Below are 19,463 nucleotides of genomic sequence, written 5' to 3'. Positions count from 1 at the left end.
GCTGAGAAAGTGTTGAGGATGTGATTTAGTTCAGTGGTTAGGGCATTGTCATTTGAACAGATTAGTTTTGCCCTGTTGTATAGTGTCTTAATAACTCCATATTGTGAAGGGGGGGGGTTATATCTGCCTGTATGGGTGGGTTTTCTATAAACAGAGAAAACCAAGTTTCTATCAGGCTGGGGGATGACTAGTGTCTAGGAAAGGGAAGCTATTGTTTTCTTCTTTCTCTAAGGCTGAACTTGATTGGATGTTGGTTGTTTAAGTAGGAGAGGAGTGTGTCAGAGCCATGGGGCCAAATAGCAAAGCCATATGGTTAGTTTTTGTGGGGCAGAGGCTAAGGCTTTCTCTTCAAGTCTCCATAAAGAAGTTGGCCAAGGGTGGGGGGAGTGGTGAACCCATGGCTGTCCCCTCTATTTATTTGTAGAATTTTCCCTGCCAAACGAAATAGGGCTGAGACATCGGGAGGAAATTTAGCTTGGATTAGCTCTAAGGTTTCCTTGAGTGGGACATTTGTGAATAAGGAGGAGACTTAAAAACTGACCATTATGTCAGTATGTTGGAGTGTAAGATTTTTCTATGCTGGCTTTGACGTGGGCTGAGTATTTTTTTGTGTGATGGTGTGTTGCCATTATAGTGTGTGAGCGTTTTGGCTAATTTTTATGTGGGGGAATCAGTGCCATCCACTATGAGACATAATGGCACATTTTGTTTATGTATTTTTGGGAGTCCATATATTTGAGGGAGGGGGGGGGTCTAGAGTTAACCTTTACTACAAGTTGCCTCAGTCCTGAAGATACTTCAGGCGCAAACTTTGTTTGCTTACACTTGGATAAAGGATTAAATTAAATTTATTATAAATCATAGAGCTCTGTGGCACCAGTATTAGTTATAAAGTTTAGAGATAAATATCAGTTCATCATCATCACATGCAATATGATGGTGAATTAATATTTATCTCTAAGTAGTGCAGATAAGTATTCCAATACACCCATGTTCTAAAATACAGTAGTTTCTATTGTATTACTCTTTCCTATCATGTGAAAGATATCTCCTTTTACAGTCCTCAGGGATACTTTTTTTCACTCTCATATATTCTACAGTTTACTTTTAATACAAATAGGGTGAATTTATCTGTGCTTAGGAATGCTGTGGTTATTCATAAGAGTAACGCCTAGTGATTTTTATTTGTATATTGATTTAACAACAAAGAATTTTATCACGTTTCATCCAAAATTTTTTTCTGTTTTTATTTGCCAAGGCAGCTAATGATATATTCATTCCATGAAAAAGAGTTGAAAGTTAACATTACTTCCATAGAATGGTTGTTGTGTTGTTGCCTAACTTGAGCCTTCTCTATCTCTCCCTCACACAAAAATGGCAAATAACATAAGAATAGAATATTTAGAGACATCCGAAAATGTCCAACAAAAGTTGGTTAAAATAATAGACAAACTGGCAATACCTGGCAAAAAGTGCTGATTTAACAGTTAAAAGTTGGAAGAGCAGAGTGGATATTGGAGTGACAAAAATGATTAGGTTATAAAATTTTGTATGAATTTAAGAAGTATGACTAAAAAACATACTACAGAATGACTGATTTTATAAGTATTATTTAAGGAAGGTAAAACCACAAGGTGCATCTTTTTATAATGCTTTTATTATAGACAAAAAAAAAAAAATTGAAAATATTCTCCCATTTGTAAATGTGCAACTTTTACATAAAATATTGCACTCGAAATGTTTTTGCATAATTACAAAATATAATAAAATCTTATATATTTAAATACATTTAAAATATACATTAATTTCACTGCTTTACCATTCGGTTACTGTTAAGTGTGTATTTTCTAAAAATTTCTGAAGAGTCCTTCCTTTCCATAAAGCATAAATACTTCAATAAATCAGCTGTGTCTTGCGTGGTAACTGTTTCTGGTTGTTTGTTAAGAATAACAGGGACACTAAGTTTTAAAACTGAAGTCTGTATATCCACAGAAAGGCCATTTAGATGCTCATCTGAGTCTTCATAATGTTTGATACGTGCAGCTTTGCGTGATGAATGTGACATTGCATAAGAACATTTTCTCAAATTATGTAATATCTTTAAAGCATGTGTCAACTGCTGTATGACCGAAGAAACAAAATTACTTTCCAAATGTAATGAACTGTCTTGTAATACACTTCTGCCACCACACTTTCTTTTATGTAGTGCATGTGATGATTCTGAAACTGAACTTTTTATATCATTTGTAAGAATTGATGTGTGCTTTTCCTGTAAATTATTTTTATTGCAATGCCTTTGAGAATTAGCAGTTGCTGAATCTATTTTATTTTCAAGAAATGAAAGTTCATGTGATTTACTTTTGGGACTATTTTTCTCACTACAAGCATGTTTTGATAAATTATTAGTTTTTTCCTTTTCAAAACTGTTTATTTGGTTACAAATGTGTTTCAAGTTATTAGCAGTTTGAGTGATACTTCTTACACATTTTGTTCTTTCTAATGTCTTGGCATCATGACCATTTTCTGCATCAGAGTCTTTGCAGCTGTCATCTTCATGATCATCTGGCCAATCAAGAAGTTCTAACAATTTCTTGCCTGTCATCAGTGATGTGCTACATTCTGAGCTATTGGCACTATTGCCGCTGCTAACTGAGGAATTACTGTATTCACCACAATCCTGGAAAGATATGTAGATGATAACATATATTTCAGAATTTATTCAAGATAAACTAGAATGCTAGAATGAGAGGTAACAGATTAGGTACAAATTACTCTTATATTCAAAAAAAAAGTTCTAAGAATTAAAAGAAGTGGGTAAGTTCTAATGGTGTACACCAATAATTTTTTTTCTATACTATTTTTTTTTTTTTTTGCACAATTTAGCACAATTTTGTTAAAGCACAATTTTTGCTTAATTTAAGAAAGAGGAAACGTACAGCAGCATGTAGCTACCTACTCAGTTACAACATTTATAAATGTCAGAATGCAAATGTGGTTTTGCTTTGTGAATAGTATGCTAATTAGCAATTCTGTCAAAATCATAAATAGGTTTTCTCTTCTAAATATTTATTCACATTTTATATGTATACCACATGACATATGGTATTAATTGCACTGCTTGGAAAGAAGTCAATGGACACTCCCATGGTTAAGGTCCACCATGCCATGTGACAACTCATGTTTGTATCTGGTGTAAACTGGAGAAATATGATGCTCCCAAGTCAGTGCAACTGTATCTGGGTGAAGTGGCTGTGAGAAGGGAACTGATGGAGTTTAAAAGAGGTGTTGTGATAGGATGCCGTGTTGCAGGCCTATCTGTTTGGCAAACTGTTCAGAAATTGGGTCATCCCAGCTTAACAATCAGTGATACCATATTGAGATGAAAGTGCAAAGAGTCAATACTGGAAGTGCTACCCACAGTGGATGACCCACCACACTCACTGAACATGACAGTAGGATGCTAGGAAGGATAATATGTAAAAACTGCCATTCATCTGCCAACACATTGAATGTGAAGTTCTGTGCATCTACTGGAACACAAATCTGTACAAAAACATTCAGAACTGAGGCCCATAACATGGGTTTCCATGGTAGGGCCACAACAGGCAAGCCTCACATTACTCAAACCAACATGCAGCATTGTCTTCAGTGGTACAAAGAGCATGTGCAATGGAATATGGAAACTTGGTAAGTTGTGTTATGGAACAATGAATCATGCTATAACCCTCTACCTTGAGCAGATGGAGAGGTGTGAGTATGACAGATGCCTGGTGAACATCTCTTACCAGAGTACATAACCCCAGCTATGAAAATTGGAGATGGTGGTGGTGTGATGGTATGATCCTGCTTTTTCTGGTTTGGCCTCAGACCTCTGTTTGTGATGCCACAAACACTGAACTCTGAGAGGTATCTGAACATTCTGGACAATGCAAGGCTTCCTACTTTATGGGGTTTTAACAGAACTGACCATTGCTCTCTTTCAGCAATGCACATGTCATAAGGCTGCTGCTGCTGTAAATGCATGATTTTGTGGACACGAACATCACCACACTTGACTGGCCTCCACACAACCCTGATCTAAACCTTAGTGAACATCTGTGAGATGAACAGGAGCATCAGGTGAGCTCAAGGGATGTCCACTCCACAATAACCCAGGATCTCATTACATGCAGACAGGAAGAATGGTCCAAAATTCCCAATGGTCGCTATCCTAAAATTATGGAAAACATGCCCCATAGGATTGCTGCAGTCATCACAGCAAAAGAAGGTCCTACATCTTATTAAGGTGAGTGATTTGCACAGTCATTGTGTGACAAACAAAGGCCATGGCTGTTTGTTTGTCACACAATGGTGTCCATGACTTCTTTCCAAGCAGTGTATATCCCCTCATGCATGCTAATACATATTGAAATATCTCATTAGTTATAAGGTACAATAGTATTATTATTTTGGTAATAAATTTTAATTTATATTCATGTATTTAGTTTGCAACCCATTTATCAGAAAAAATTTCTCAATACTTCAGCAGTGACTTTGTTCCATCAATATTAGAATGTTATGGTCAGACTAACTGCATCGTGTGCTCAAGCAAAAGAAAAAAAATGACATTCTGATGTCAAGATTGACAAATATTTACTATGTAGAGATTTTGGTACAATACTGCATTTGAAGTGCATAGTGTCAATTAGTTTTCTGAACTTGCGTTTCTATCTTTAAAATTTTTTATTGCACAATTTTATTGTAAAATCTATGTGACATGTAATTTTTAAATCATCATCATCATCAAATTCCTGCCATGTACCCTCAAGGGGTGTACAGGATATGACAGTACTACATGAAAAAATTACATCATTACTAACTTCCTATCTACAATTTTCCTCCAAATCAGTCTGTTACTTGTCAACACTCCAACATTATCAGATCTTATATTTCTATCGTCTAAGGCTCTTTGTACCGTATCAATCCACCTATATCTTGGTCTTCCTCTGGGTCGTTTTCCTGCCAACCTGACAGAGAACACTTGTTTTGCTAATCTTTCCTCTCCCATTCTATTTAAGTGACCATACCATCTGAGATTAGCTCAGCTAACGCATTCCTGGATGCTGACAATGTCAAATTCTTTCCTAATATCCTCATTTTTAATATGATATTGCCATTGATGCCATCTGTTCATGCCTCTAATCTTTCTCAGGACTCTCATATCTGCGGTCTCTAGTCTTTGGTCAAGTGTTTTACTTCTGACCCAGCTCTCAGATCCATAAGTTAAAATTGGTTTGAACACTTTCTTATATACAGCTAATTTAGTGTTCCGACTAATTTTTTTCTTATTTCATATGAATTTATTCAATTGACTTCCCACGATACCAGCTTTGCTGATTCTGTTGTCTATTTCTATATTTAGTTTACCATCTTCAGTAAAAATTGTGCCTAAGTAGCTGAAATGTTTTACTTGTTCCACAGGTTCTCCATTCACAACACAGTTGACATTTTCAATGATTCTGCCTATTTTCATTGTCTTTGTCTTTTTATTGCTGACCTTCATACCATATCTATTACAACAGCTATTCAATTTAGTCAGAGAATCTTGCAGACTTGTAGCAGATTTATTTAGAAGTATAACATCATCCGCATAAAGCAAAGAGCTGACATCAACATCTCCAATTTTGATATCAGGTTTAATACCACATTCCTTCATAATGTGATCCATATAGATAATGAATAACAGAGGGGATAATGTACATCCTTATCTCACACCAGATTTAACATTAAACCATCTTCCTGTACTTCCTTCAATTCTAACTGCTGACTCACAACTCAAATAAAGACTAAGTATTGCTTGATATAATGCCCCATTGACACCATATAACTGCAGCGTATTGAATAGCTTCTCTCTTGGCACCTTGTCATATGCCTTTTCCAAATCGACAAAACTTAAATACAGATCTTTGTTATATTCCCATGCTTTCTCGACTATTTGTCGTAAAGTGAAGATCTGATCCTGACAGCCTCTATTTGGCCTGAATCCAGCTTGTTCTTCACCAAGCTTTTCTTCCACAATTCTTCTCAACCGTTTCTCAAGTATACTTGCATAGATCTTGCCAGGAACACTCAGTAGGGAAATACCTCTGTAATTCTCACATTCAGTTTTATTTCCCTTTTTATATATGGGTACTATGAGAGCTCTACTCCAATCATCGGGAATTCGTCCCTCTGTCCAGGCTTTCTGAACTATGCAGTGCAGCCACTGTAAGACTTTTATACCACCATACTTCAGCATTTCTGGTCAAATATCATCTACTCCTGCTGCCTTTCCACATTTCAAGCCTTTGATGGCTTTTTCTACTTCAAGTATGGATATGTATTCTTGACTGCATGCCTGGTCAGTGTTTTTTACCACTGTGCTGTCATCACTGCTTGTTTCATTTAGCAGTTTTTCAAAGTAATTACTCCATACTTCAAGGATATCTTTTTCTCCTGTTTTCATTTCACCTTTATCATGTCTAATTCCTTTTACAGCACTCTTTCCTCCATTCCTAAGCTTCTTCAACAACCTCCAGAATATTTTGCCACCTTCTTGATATTTATTTTCAATATTCTTGCCAAAGTCCTCCCATGACTTTTGTTTAGCTAGTTTTACACACTGTTTAGCTTTCTTACATTTGTCTCTGTATTCTGTAAGAGTAAAAGCTGACTTATTTGCCAGGAACTTTTGATATGCTTTCTTCTTTTCCTTCACTGCCTCTTTAACTTCCTGTGTCCACCAGGGAGTTCTGATTTTTTTTATCCTTGCACACAACCTCACCACATGCCTCTCTGGCAGAATCAATGAATGTTTCCTTCAGAGTTTGCCACTGAATCTCCAAGGTTTGATTCCTGTTCTCAAACTCTTTCATTTTCTTTTCAATAATATTTCTGTATTTTAGTCTATAGTTCACATCTGAGAGCTGCTCAACTTTTATTCGCTTTAAAACTTTCTTACATGTTATTCTTTTCAATATGAAATTCAATTTTATCCTGCTCAAGACTAAATAGTGATCACTTCAAATTTCAAATCCTCTGTATACTCTGGTGTCCTGCACCAGAGAGAAAACATCACTATCAACAATAACATAGTCAATGAGACTTTTCTTATTCCTAGCCTCTTCTCTCCATGTGAATTTGTGCACATTTTTATGTTGGAACATGGTGTTAGTAATAACCAGTCCATGTCCTGAGCAGAAATCCAACAGATATTTGCCATTATTATTAGCTTTGCTCTTTTCTCCAAATTTTCCCAAAATATTTTTGTATGTCTCACAATCATTTCCTACTCTGCTATTTAGATCCCCAACAAGGACCAACTTTTCCTTTTTCATTGTGTCAGTTGCTTTTTCTAAAGCCTCAAAAAATTCCTCCACTTCTACCTTAGTAGAACCTTCTGTGGGACCATAGGCACAAATAAGTCTCATTGTCCAGTTCCCCATTCTCATATTTGCCCACATTACTCTACTTGAGACTGACTGCCATTCAAGAAGATTAGCCTCGTATTTTGTGTTGAATACTATGGCTACTCCTTCTTTTCCTTGATTGTCATTGCCTGAATATAACATTTTGTATTTATTGCTCAGAAAGATCTCACCAGTTTTGGTCTTTTTTATTTCAGTCACCCCTATTATGTCGATCTGGTACTTATCTAATTCCTCAGCTAGCTCCATTTTTTTGCCATTCAGGCTTCTTACGTTGATAGTACCAATCTTTAACTCTGGTGATGTTGAGTTGGGGTTTGTTTTCAGATTTGTTCCAGTAGCTGACTTTTCGCTGTTCGCCCTGGTTCCCTGGCGAAAACAACGGGGGCCTTGTTTAACCGGGCGACGCCCCAGCGGGCATGAAATTTTGTCATGTTGTACCATCATTTTTTATTTTGGTTTAACCAATAAGAATACAATTTGGTCGGCTAAATCCCAAATTGCCAGCCCATCCTCGTTTGTTCAGTATCAAAGTAGATACCCAACAGGGTGCACCACGAGAAGGTGAGGATTGGACATTAGGTCAGAAGCCCTGGTCGGTTCTCCGCATTCCTTTAAAGGCTATGTGGAGGTCTCCTCTCAGTTATACAGCTTTGACCCTTAAGCACCCCCCCCCCCTTTGGATTATACTTGATTTTATTCCTGCATGCATTTTTAAATAGCATATCTTAGTAGGAGAATCTTATCAATCTTCTAGCAAGTTTTTTTTTTTTCTGATAGAGTAGTATATTATATTAAGAAATAGACCATATGCTCTGTTTTTATCTGTGTTTGATATATATACTAAAAAGCTAATCGCAAAAATACTTCATGATGTGCAAACTTTTGTCTGCTTATGTTTTAATAATAATAAAAAAATCCTACATTGCAATTCAAAGAACATTAATGTCTTCATCCATCAATCCAACTGTTGGTATAGGAGAAATCTCTGAATAGACTAAACTTGATAATCACATATAGTGTAGATGAGACTGCAGTTAAACTTTAAGTTAAGTGGTAGATTCAAATTATGTTTTTAGAGAATCAATCTTGTGGAGTATGTTTATGTCACAATGTTTTAGGTTTAACATTGTACTTTTGTTTCTGTAAATCTTTTATTGGTTTCTGATTAGTATATTTTATAAAATTGTTGCAACAGCATACGTGCAAGCAAATAAGCCTAATTTCTGCTTCTTGCATACCAGTGTTAAAGTCCTTTCTGTAGGTGCATATATAGTATTGTAGGTATATGTACGTTATATGTAACTGCTAAGGTAATTATATAAGTCTTGTTTATGAATCTCTATTTGGTTTAGGAAAGTGTATAATACAAGTTTTTTGGTTTGTGGCTAAACCTAACTCAACGATTGTGTGTTGATTAAACTAACTACCAATGTAAATCTTAAAATCTGAGATTGCAGATGTAAATTTAATAAATAATTAAATCTAATTTTCATAAAGATGAAAACTTAAGACTATTTATTCAAAATGGAACAATCATCACAGAAATATGTTATCTGTGTTTGACCAGTTACTTTCGAGGGAAGCTCTGATAGATGTAATTTTAATGTGCAAAGGTAAAAGCCTCAGGACTCAGAACAGAATTGTCTGCATCCAGTAATTTTTAAATATGATTAAAAAAAAATAACTGGATCATAAATTTTATGAGTAATTAGGGTCCAAAACTTGAATCTATGTTAGCAGTCTTTGGTTGAGATTGTCAAATTGTTTAGTCATGTATTGCTCAAATTTACATATTCTATGTGTGTAATAATTGTGTTGACATTATTTATTATGTGACATCTCCATGGAGTCCAAGGACTCATCGTGGGAGGACACTCTACTCTACTTCGCTAAATACATCTCACCCTCTCCACTACTATTTAATTCTCCTACTACCATACTACAATAATCAACGCCATCTACCACCCATCATCACCAAGAACAGTAATTTTTGTCTGTAAATTTCATGTGTTCTGAAGGCCGATTAGTCTGTGTGCAGGATAAAAACCAGTTTCTGGGAGTAAAAAACCCTGCTACCTCCATAAGAGATCGGCTAACTCACCTTCAATTGAGAAAGCCCTATAAGGATTTCCCTCATAACGACAGGAATGGAACCCATCTTTTCCAATTGAAAGGCGCAATGTTCCGTTGTTCTTCCAATTGTGCTGTGGAGGCAACTAAAGAAATTTACAACCATCCATTCAAATTACAATGTTTATTTGGTGATAAATAAATAAATGCATCACTGATGTGGACCATGGGTATTTTTTTTTACACAATGTAATTCCTCGGAAAGTGGTAAAAGGAGAAACAAATTTCTTGGAGATATTATCGCAATGAATATAACATCCTTACTATTTTTACTTTTTTGTCACATCTAAATGCAAATTGCTAATATCTAAATTTATCTGTACTGTACTTTAAGAGCAGCCAAGACATGCCTGCCACTCCTTTTGTCATGCCACGGTCAAATTCGATACTTATGAGCAATACTATTTGCAGAGTATCATAATCTTGTACATTTATATTAATTTTGTATTTTATTCCTAGAATTTTAAATAAAACTCTTTCATATTTAAATGAACTTCTCATCTGCTGAGAAACCAAAAGCTGTCCCTGAAAATTAATTTTAAGTTTCTTTCTACTATTTAAATTATACAACAAATAAATAGCATAATTTAACAGTCACAATTTGGGAGAAAAAGATTAACATTTAAACCACAACACCAATGTAAGGTGGTTTTATCAGGCCAAAACTGGGTACTTTGCCAAAGAAATTAAAACAAACAACAACAACAACAACAAAAAAATGATACTGTACTATTTTAAGGCACTATATCTAAATAGGCTTACCTAATAGACTGTTTCTGGGTAAGCCTATTTAAGACTGGCTAACTTAGCCTTCCTCAAAAGTGTCCTGTCACAGATGACATTTGAATCTATGTATCTTTCCAGGACATCATTTGATATAACATGAAACCACTCAACCACAAATTAAAAACAAACAAACAACAAAAAAAAAATTATACTGTACTATTTTAAGGCACTATATCTAAATAGGCTTACCTAGTAGACTGTTTCTGGGTAAGCCTATTTAAGACTGGCTAACTTAGCCTTCCTCAAAAGTCCTGTCACAGATGACATTTGAATCTATGTATCTTTCCAGGACATCATTTGATATAACACGAAACCACTCAACCACAGTGTACTACTATTCATTATATTAAATTAATTATTGCGAGCACACGATATGACACAGTAATTATAATTGCACAGTCATTCTGTATAATCTACATTATAAACAATTGTATAAAATGCTAAGAACCTCTGTAGCTCAGTTGGTATAGACAAAGCCCTTTGGTCAGAAAGACCTGGGTTCGATTCCTGTCCATGATGTGAGGAACCTTTATCTGGTCTCTTTTGATGAGTTAGCTGGTCTCATATGGTGGTAGGGTTTTTTTTTCACCCAGAAACAGGTTTTTCTTCTCCCAGAACAGGCAAACGGGTCCAGTGAACACACACACGGATTACAGTCAGGTATATGTAAGATTTGTCAGCTATGTCGGTCTCAAGCCTGGATTAAAAACTGGGGGCATTGAGATGGTGCTGTACCTCCCCGTAAAAGGGGCTCATGCCATTGTATCATCATACGCTAAAATAAATATAAAATGTCAAACGTTATTATTACAAATTAGTTCCTTAAACAGAAATGTGAGAATGCTCTGACAAAGGGCAAGTATCTATTATATTTTCATCATGATAATCAAATTCCCCATATATACTCATACTGTCAAAGGGTGGACACAATTTTATGATAGTACTACAAGATTAAATTTTCACTATTACTAGCTTTCTATCAACCAACCATTTTGCTCTAAATCAACTTTGTCAAGGCTGCAATATTATCAAATTTTATATTTGGATCTTCAAGAGCATTTCTAACTGCATCAATTCAACTAGCTTTTGGTCTTACTCTGGGTCTTTTTTCTTGCCATCCTGTCATCAATGAGCCTGATGAAATTCATATCAGGTCTTTCTTCCATTCTGTTTAATGATCATATAACCTCAGTTAAGTTCTGCTTGTACATTCTTGAATGGTTACAGTATCAAGTTCCTTCTTAATATCTGCCCCCTTTTTTTTTTTATTAAATATGATTCTACTACTGATGCCATCTGTTCAAATGTAATAATAATTGCTTAACTAATTATTTCTTATCAAATTCTCATATCCATAAGATAAAACTGGCTTAAAAACAACCTTATATATGCTTTAGCATTTCAGCCAATTTCTATTATTATTATCAGACACCTCCAGGGAGTCCAAAGACTCATCAAGGGAGACACCTACTCTACCTCTCCATCACTCAATTCACCAATGATCACTACAGTGAACTGTAACTACACCAACACCATCTACCACCCATCACCACAACCATTAGCATTTCCACAGACAATCACAAACATCCATGCTCATGGCAGGATTCGAACCTGCAGCTTTCTGGCTGGAGAGCGGATATGCTAACCACTCGGCCAACCAGGCCGGCAAAACTAAATTAGCCAAAACTTATTCCATATAAATTTATTCAACTGCCCCCTCACTCACGCACACACACACACCACTTTGTTTTGCCAACTGTTGCAGAGAAAGCCAAGGCAAATCTCCTCTCACAACTCCACAAATTATCTATAGTGCCTCCTCTGCAATTTCACCAGGCATCAAAAAATACTCAGTAGCTTTGACACTAATGTTTTCTTGCTCTGAAGTGTTGCCACAGTTGTAACTAAAAGCCTGTACTTCAGAATTCACACCCATCTTGCATCGTGTCTTCAAACTGTCATACTCAACATCTATCCAAGAGCTTGGAAGAAAGCTTTTATCCAGCTGTTCCAAAAAAGGGAGATAAGTCAACCATCAACCATTGGTAGGTAGTAGATGGCATTGGTGGATTGTGGGTAGAGATAGAGAGTTGTAGAGTAGATGCCCTCTCTCAACGAGTCTTTGGATTCCATGGAGGTGTCAAGTAATAATCAAATGACTGCCCTATTGCTCAGATCTCAATACTCTCAAAAATAATGAAGAGTCATCAACTTCATTACTTGGAGATTTATCAATTACATAGTGATAATCAGCATGGAGTCTGCCACTTTTGTTCAACAGCAGATCTACTAGCCAACCCCACCCATCTTTGGAAGCAGGCTATATAGAAAAGTTTGGAGAAAATCAAGTGGCACTCTTGATATTTCTAAAGCATATAATCAAGTCTAGTTAAACAAGGTCTTCTGTGGTTTTTGTCAGGAAAACAGTGAAGAGTCAGATACTGGAACAAACTCCAACTCAACATCTAGAATAAGAACAAAACAACATCAGAAGACGTATTGATATGAGCTTATATTGATAGGAGCCATCAATATAAGGAGTATTAATGCAAAGGAAATCAAACTTGTGGAAAAACTGGAAAAGTACCATGTGGACACAATCGGAATTAATGAGACAAGACGACGAAAACAGGTGAAATCTTACTAAATAATAAGTATAGGATGTTATATTCAGTAATAACAATCAAGGAAAGGAAGGAGTAGCAATAGCATTCAACACCAAACATGAAGATAAACTTCTTGATTGGAAGGCAGTTTCAAGTAGTTATGTAGGAAAACTACAAAATGGGGAAATGGACAATGAAACATTTGTGCCTATGGTCTGGTCCCACAGAAGATTTCCTAAGGAAGATGTGAAGGAATTTTTCGAGTCAATAGAGCAGGAAGCTGACATAAAGAAAATAAAAAAGGTGATAATTGCTGGAGATCTAAACACCAGAGTAGGAAATTAATACCACCAGGCATATAGGAATGTTTTCGGAAAATCTGAAGAACACCACAAGACTATTGATAATGGTAAATATCTGCTCGGGACACAGACTAGTCATTACTAACACCATGCTCCAACATAAAAATGTGCACAAGTTCACATGGAAAGAAGACACATGAAATAAGAAAAGCCTCATTGACTATGTCATTGTCGATAATGATCTCTTCACACTGAATCAGGATACATGAGTGTATAGAGGATTTAAAATTGGAAGTGACCATCACTTAGTTTTAAGTAGGATAAAACTGAGTATCACACTGAAAAGAACAGCATGTAAGAAAGTTCAAAAAGAATTAAAGTTGAGCAGCTTCTGCAGGTAAACTGTAGACTTAACTATACAAACATTATTGAAACAAAAAATGAAACAGTTTTCAAAACAACAACAACCAAAACTGGGAGTCTCAGTGATAAACCCTGAAGAAAATGTTGATTGATTTGGCTAGTAAGGTATGTAGTAAAGTCTGCAAAGATAGAAAGAGGACACATTGGTGGTGGTGGTGGATACAAGAAGCTAAAGAAATAATCCTGGAAAAGAAGAAAGCATGCTGAAAGCTCCCAGTAAATAAGTTGACAGACACCCTAAAAGAATACAGAGAAAAAAGTAAAAGAGCTAAACTACGTGTAAAAGTAGCTAAACAAGTCATGGGAAGACTTGGGTAAGAATATAGAAAATAAATATCAGGAAGGTGGCAAAATGTTCTGGAGGCTATTGAAAAATATTAGAAATGGAGGAAAGAGAACTGTAAAAGGAATCAAAGATGATAAAGGTGACATGAAAACTGAAGGTAAGGATATCCTGGATGTCTGGAGTAATTACTTTGAAAGTTTTATATGAAACAAGCAGTGACAGAACCATACTAGAACATTTTCATGAGAAATGCAAAGGAGTACATATTAATGATTGAGTTAAAAAAAAGCTATCAAAAACTTGAAATGTGTTAGGCAGATGATGCTTAAGTATTGACCCAGAAATGTTTAAGTATGGAGGTATAAAAATTTTGCAGTGGCTACACTGCATAATTCAGAAGGCACGGTCAGAGGGTTAAATTCAAGACAATTGCTCACAGTACTCATGTATAAAAATAGCCTGAACACGGCTTGCAGGTACATATCAGGAAACCGATGATGATAATGATGATGCAGGAAATAATTTAAAGGGAAATATTTAGTTATTTGTTGATGATGCAAAGCTAGGATGAGCAATAGTAAATTAAGATGTAAAGATCCTGCAGATGATTAAACAGACTAACCTTTGGGCTGCCAAATACTAGTCTACTTAAGTCATCATTTTGTAAATGGTTGTCAGGTTAACAAGGTGAAGTGTAAGGTCAATGCACTTTGAGATGAAGAGAGCATGAGCAATGTACTACATCGATGGAAATGAACTGCAGCTTTATATATTTACTCCATATTTTAATTATATTTCATTTTTTTTTTTTTTGGAATTGTTTCATATTTTTTAAAACTCAAAGTGTAATTTAAAGTTGTTTAACATGCTTTTTTTTTATATTTTTTGAAAGAGAAAATGGTCACAAAGCATGTTTTTACATACTCTTTCTTAGAACACCGCCTATATAATGTATCATTATAATAGCAACATAAATCAACATTTAAATAATTTTAACGTTATATTTATCTAGACATGATGTGAGTGCTTTTTTTTGTGACAAATAATAACATGGATGAAAGGGATGTAGATAATTAACCACTTACATTATGAGGTATGAAAATCCAATGCTCAGGTCAAGCTAATCAATTTATACACTGCCAAAGGGCCATAGTCATGGTAAATCTAGGACTGATCTATGTAAATATATTTCTTCAGCTTTAAATCATCTCCTATCTTACAATTTTTATTATTATTTTTTTTCCAGTATTTTCAATAAAAAGACCATATTATTTTAAAAGGGTAATTCAGATTTTTTGTAGAATATATATAATTTCTACTTCATAAATTTATAAGATTCATAGACAAGAAGCTAAAACTTTGAGATTACAGATTTGGTCAGCATATTTCACACATATTCAGTAAAGTGTTACAATGAACGTTCGTTATGACTAATTAGCCATTAAAGATCTGTACCAACAGTTTGTTAATTTAAAAAAGAAAGACATTTATGTGAATTAAATAAATGCAAGAATTCATTCTTTGAATTGGTGTATGAATGTTGGGACAATTATGGTATGAAGTGTGGACATAAGTGAAAAATTGCAGTTACTATATATATTGTATACAATTTACTTCTATCCCATACCAAGCTATGTTTATTATTTATTACAAACATTTTTTATGTTTGTAATAAATGAAGGTATTTAAACAAAGTATATCACATTAATTTCTTAGAGCAAGATGAACAAACACAGAGCAAAACCAAATGAGAATAAACATACTATAAATTATTAAATAATAATAATAATAATATATAAAAAAAATCAGTTAATGCCTTTTATTCCCATATAGGAAGTAGGCAAGGCTGTTTTAGTCCTAACTTTTGGAGACCTAGTGGATAGTTCAATCTCCACTGGTAACCAGAGATAGCTGGCCCAAGGCTATCACTAATTTAAGCAGCCCTCAATGAAGAGATAGCTCAACAACTGCTGCCATCTCATGGTCCCTAACACAATATTTTTAATGTCTGAAATAGTGTGGGTTCTACGGTCGATTTTCTTGAGTTTATGGGGCAAAAAACCCGCTTACCAGTGCCAGAGATCGACTAACTCAGGAACCAGTCAAAAAAAGGCTTAGAAAAAAGTTCCTCTAGTCAGCGACTAGACTTGAACTTATCTTTGGGCAGTTTAGTGCTGAGGAGTGCAAACACCACTTCCATTGAGCTACACAGGCTCTTCTTACTTCAGCAGCTTGAAAGCACCAGTTCTCATTTTAATAAATAATTTATTAAATGGGTTGCAAATGCATTTAAGGAAAAGTTACAATCCCCGTTACATTTTGTAACAGATGACTATGTCATGTTTAAAAAAAAAAACTTTTATAATGTGTCTCCCTATAAGCCTATAGTACATTAGTATTGTGAAGGGAGGGGAGCTATTGATTTTTGTTATTATTTACGGCATCTTCATGGAGAGATCACGGGAGATCCAAATCAACTATCATAAACATAAACCTACTACCCAATCCCATCTGTTCCAATTTAACTACTATTTTGTCATGTGGCAATTTATCGAAAGCCTTTGCAAAATGTAAATATACTACTGTATATGCATTCCCCGCCCCCACTTGTCTAATGTAGTCATCACTTTGTTATAATAAGTAAGCAGATTGCTAAAACACAATCATCCTTTAGCAAACCCATGCTGTCCATTAAAGAGAATTTTACTACTGCCAACCCAGTTCCTTGTCCTCACTAGCTTCTCCAACACCTCCACAACTCCAGAGAAGCAAATTGGCCTATGATTCGAAGCCTTAGTCTTATCATCCCCTTTATGAACTGGAACTATTTTGCCATCCTTCCACTCCTTTGGAACCTGAGCTAAAAGTCATGTTAAAAATGTAAGTTAAAGCTTTTGTTAACTTCGTGGACATTTCCTCAAGACATGCGGTGATATACCATCAAGTCGAATGGCCATGTTGACATCAAATTTACTCAATTCCTCATGTACCTGATACCCACTCACCATCAGTGGTTCCTCCCCCATTCCCACTGCTCTCAAGTTCTGCACTGTTACAATCACAAGGATGGAATACTTTAACAAACTACTCATTAACAGTATATCGTCCTCAGTGTTTATCATTCTCCTGTTATCAATGATCAACATTATCCTCCCATAATCATTCTTCCTTCTACTGGCCACTTATCGAAAAAACTCCCTAGGATTTCTTTTAGCATCATTTTGCTAACTGCTGCTGATACCACACTTTTGCTACCCTTACTAAGTGAGTCACCTTCCTTGCTTGTTCTTTATACTTCTCATTTTACTGATTATCTCCACTCATCTTGGCTTTCCCACAATGCCTTTTTCTTCTGGATTGCATGCTTCAGCTCTTCAGTCATCCATTTTTCCCTCACCTTATTTAATCTTCTGACCTCTGGAATACACTCAGTCATTGCCTTTGCCATATACTTCTTGAGTAGAGACCAAGCAGCACTGATTGTCTTCCCATGCAATTCCTCATTGCATGATATCAGTGCTACCTCCTAAGTTTGCCAAAATCACCTGACCTATAGTTCCTTTCTCACAAAAGTCCTGACATGGCTGGCTACCACTCAAGTAATCATCATAGTCACTTTCGCCAACTGGAGGAAGATGTGACACTTCATTTACAACATCTTCTGGTAATAAAATCTAAGACCCGTGTCCACATGTGGCCTCAGTTACATACTGCTTAAGGTAGTTATTCCATAAAAATTCATTCTCTTTGGTTCCTGATGCTGTCTCTTCTTTCCAGTCTATATTACCATAATTGAAATTGCCCATAATGATCATCCTTTTCTTACTAGCAAGACCAATTTGCCTAAACATTTCCTTCTCACTATTGTCCACAATACCAGGTCTATACCAATGCCCTATTAAACATTTCATTCTATCCTCCTCCACACCATACTACTTCAAAAACCACTGTTAGTATTTGCTCCTTGCATCTCCACCCTAGATGGACCGAACTCCTCTGCCATCATCAATAACACTCCTCCCTTTTTGCTTTGCCTGTCTTCACAAAACACTACTCCCCCCCCCTCTCTCTCTCTCTATTCCTGTCAGAATGTTATTCTTGTTCAACCATGTTGTACTTATACCAACGATTTTTGGGTGATTGAACTCTATCAACACTACAATTTCATTCCCCTTGTTTCGAACACTTCTAGCATTTGCAAACATACACACTAGCTCATTTCTGTTTATATAACAAGTCCCACTGACCCCATTTCTCAGATATGACTTCTAACACTTCCCTGCACATTCTGCTGTCAGATGAAACATTTTCAATTGTATACAAAAGTGCCCCATAAAAACAAGACTAGGAGCTGAATTCTTATTAGAGCAGCTCCCCAATGTCTGGTAATCTTATTATCAACTGCAATATAGTGTTAACAGCATAAACAAACTATTATAATTAATTATTACCAAAAGTGATTAATTAAAAGTAATAAAAATCTGCAAACATCTTTTATTCCCCATTTCAAGTAAGTGAGGCCCTAACTAACCTTTGGAGACTAATGAACAGCCAAATGCCACCTTTATTCAATCACAGATAGCTGGCCCAAGACTATCAATGGTTTTAATTGGTGTCCAGGAAAGAGAGTACAGCAAACAATTGCTGCTATCTCGTGATCCCTAATACAATATATCATTGACTGAACAGTGGAAGTTCAATAGTTGATTTTCTCAAGTTATGGGATTAAAAACTTGAGTTACCAAGAGAAAAAAAAAAACCTGTTTGCCTGTTAGAGATCAATCAATTTTTTAACTAGTCAAAGAAAGGCTTAGAAAAAGTTCCTCTAGTTGATGACTAGAATTGAACTTAGAATGACCTTACTTCTGATGTTTCTCAAAGTATGGTGCCCCCCCCTTTCCTGGGGTATGCTAAAGGTCTTCAGGTGGTACTTGGCAATTTTTGGCTATGCATCATTAATGCATGGAATCATTATTAAGAAAAAAGAATTATTTTAAATGTATATATTTCTCAATAAATTATGTATTATGTATGAATTCTCCTACTCAAATTGATAGTTACTATGACGTTCACGTCCTGGCGATAGTAACTCGCTCCCTGCAGTAAGCAATAAGCCCTCTCTCCTATACTGAAGACACAATAAAAACAAGTAGTTTTATTGTATCATCTGTGTAGATCAGTGGATGGGGCATTTGCACACCACAGCGCTTGACTGCACAAACAAAGACTTGCTTTCAAATCTAGTCGGCAACTAGAGGAAATTTTTCTAAGCTTTTTTCAACTGGTTCCCAAGTTAGTCAATCTCTGGCAATGGCAAGCGTGTTTTTTCTCTGGGAAATTCGGGTTTTTCGTCCCATAAACTCTAGAAAATCGACCATAGAACCCACATTATTTTCAGACATTAAAATATATTGTGTTAGGGACTCGAGATGGCAGCACTTGTTGAGCCGTCTCTCTTCACTGCGTGCTACTTAATTAGTGA

General features: G+C 35.6%; 1 protein-coding gene across 1 annotated transcript in view; it reads right to left on the bottom strand.

Moving 5' to 3' along the window:
- Positions 1 to 1,704: 1,704 nt before the first annotated feature.
- LOC150109412 (uncharacterized) overlaps positions 1,705 to 19,463 on the bottom strand; it is a 38,382-nt gene continuing 20,623 nt past the window's right edge. The window contains exon 2 of the mRNA XM_090408003.1: positions 1,705 to 2,677. Coding sequence (XP_090264129.1) covers positions 1,808 to 2,677 — 870 coding nt within the window. The 3' untranslated portion in view covers positions 1,705 to 1,807. The remainder of the gene's footprint in view (positions 2,678 to 19,463) is intronic.

The sequence above is a fragment of the Typopeltis vanoorti genome, chromosome 2 (assembly GCF_054136105.1).
Source record: "Typopeltis vanoorti isolate ZY-2024b chromosome 2, IOZ_Tvanoo_1.0, whole genome shotgun sequence".
Classification (NCBI taxonomy): Eukaryota; Metazoa; Arthropoda; class Arachnida; order Uropygi; family Thelyphonidae; genus Typopeltis; species Typopeltis vanoorti.
The sequence above is the reverse complement of the archived record's forward strand: the minus strand, read 5'-3'. Positions and strand labels throughout refer to the sequence as shown.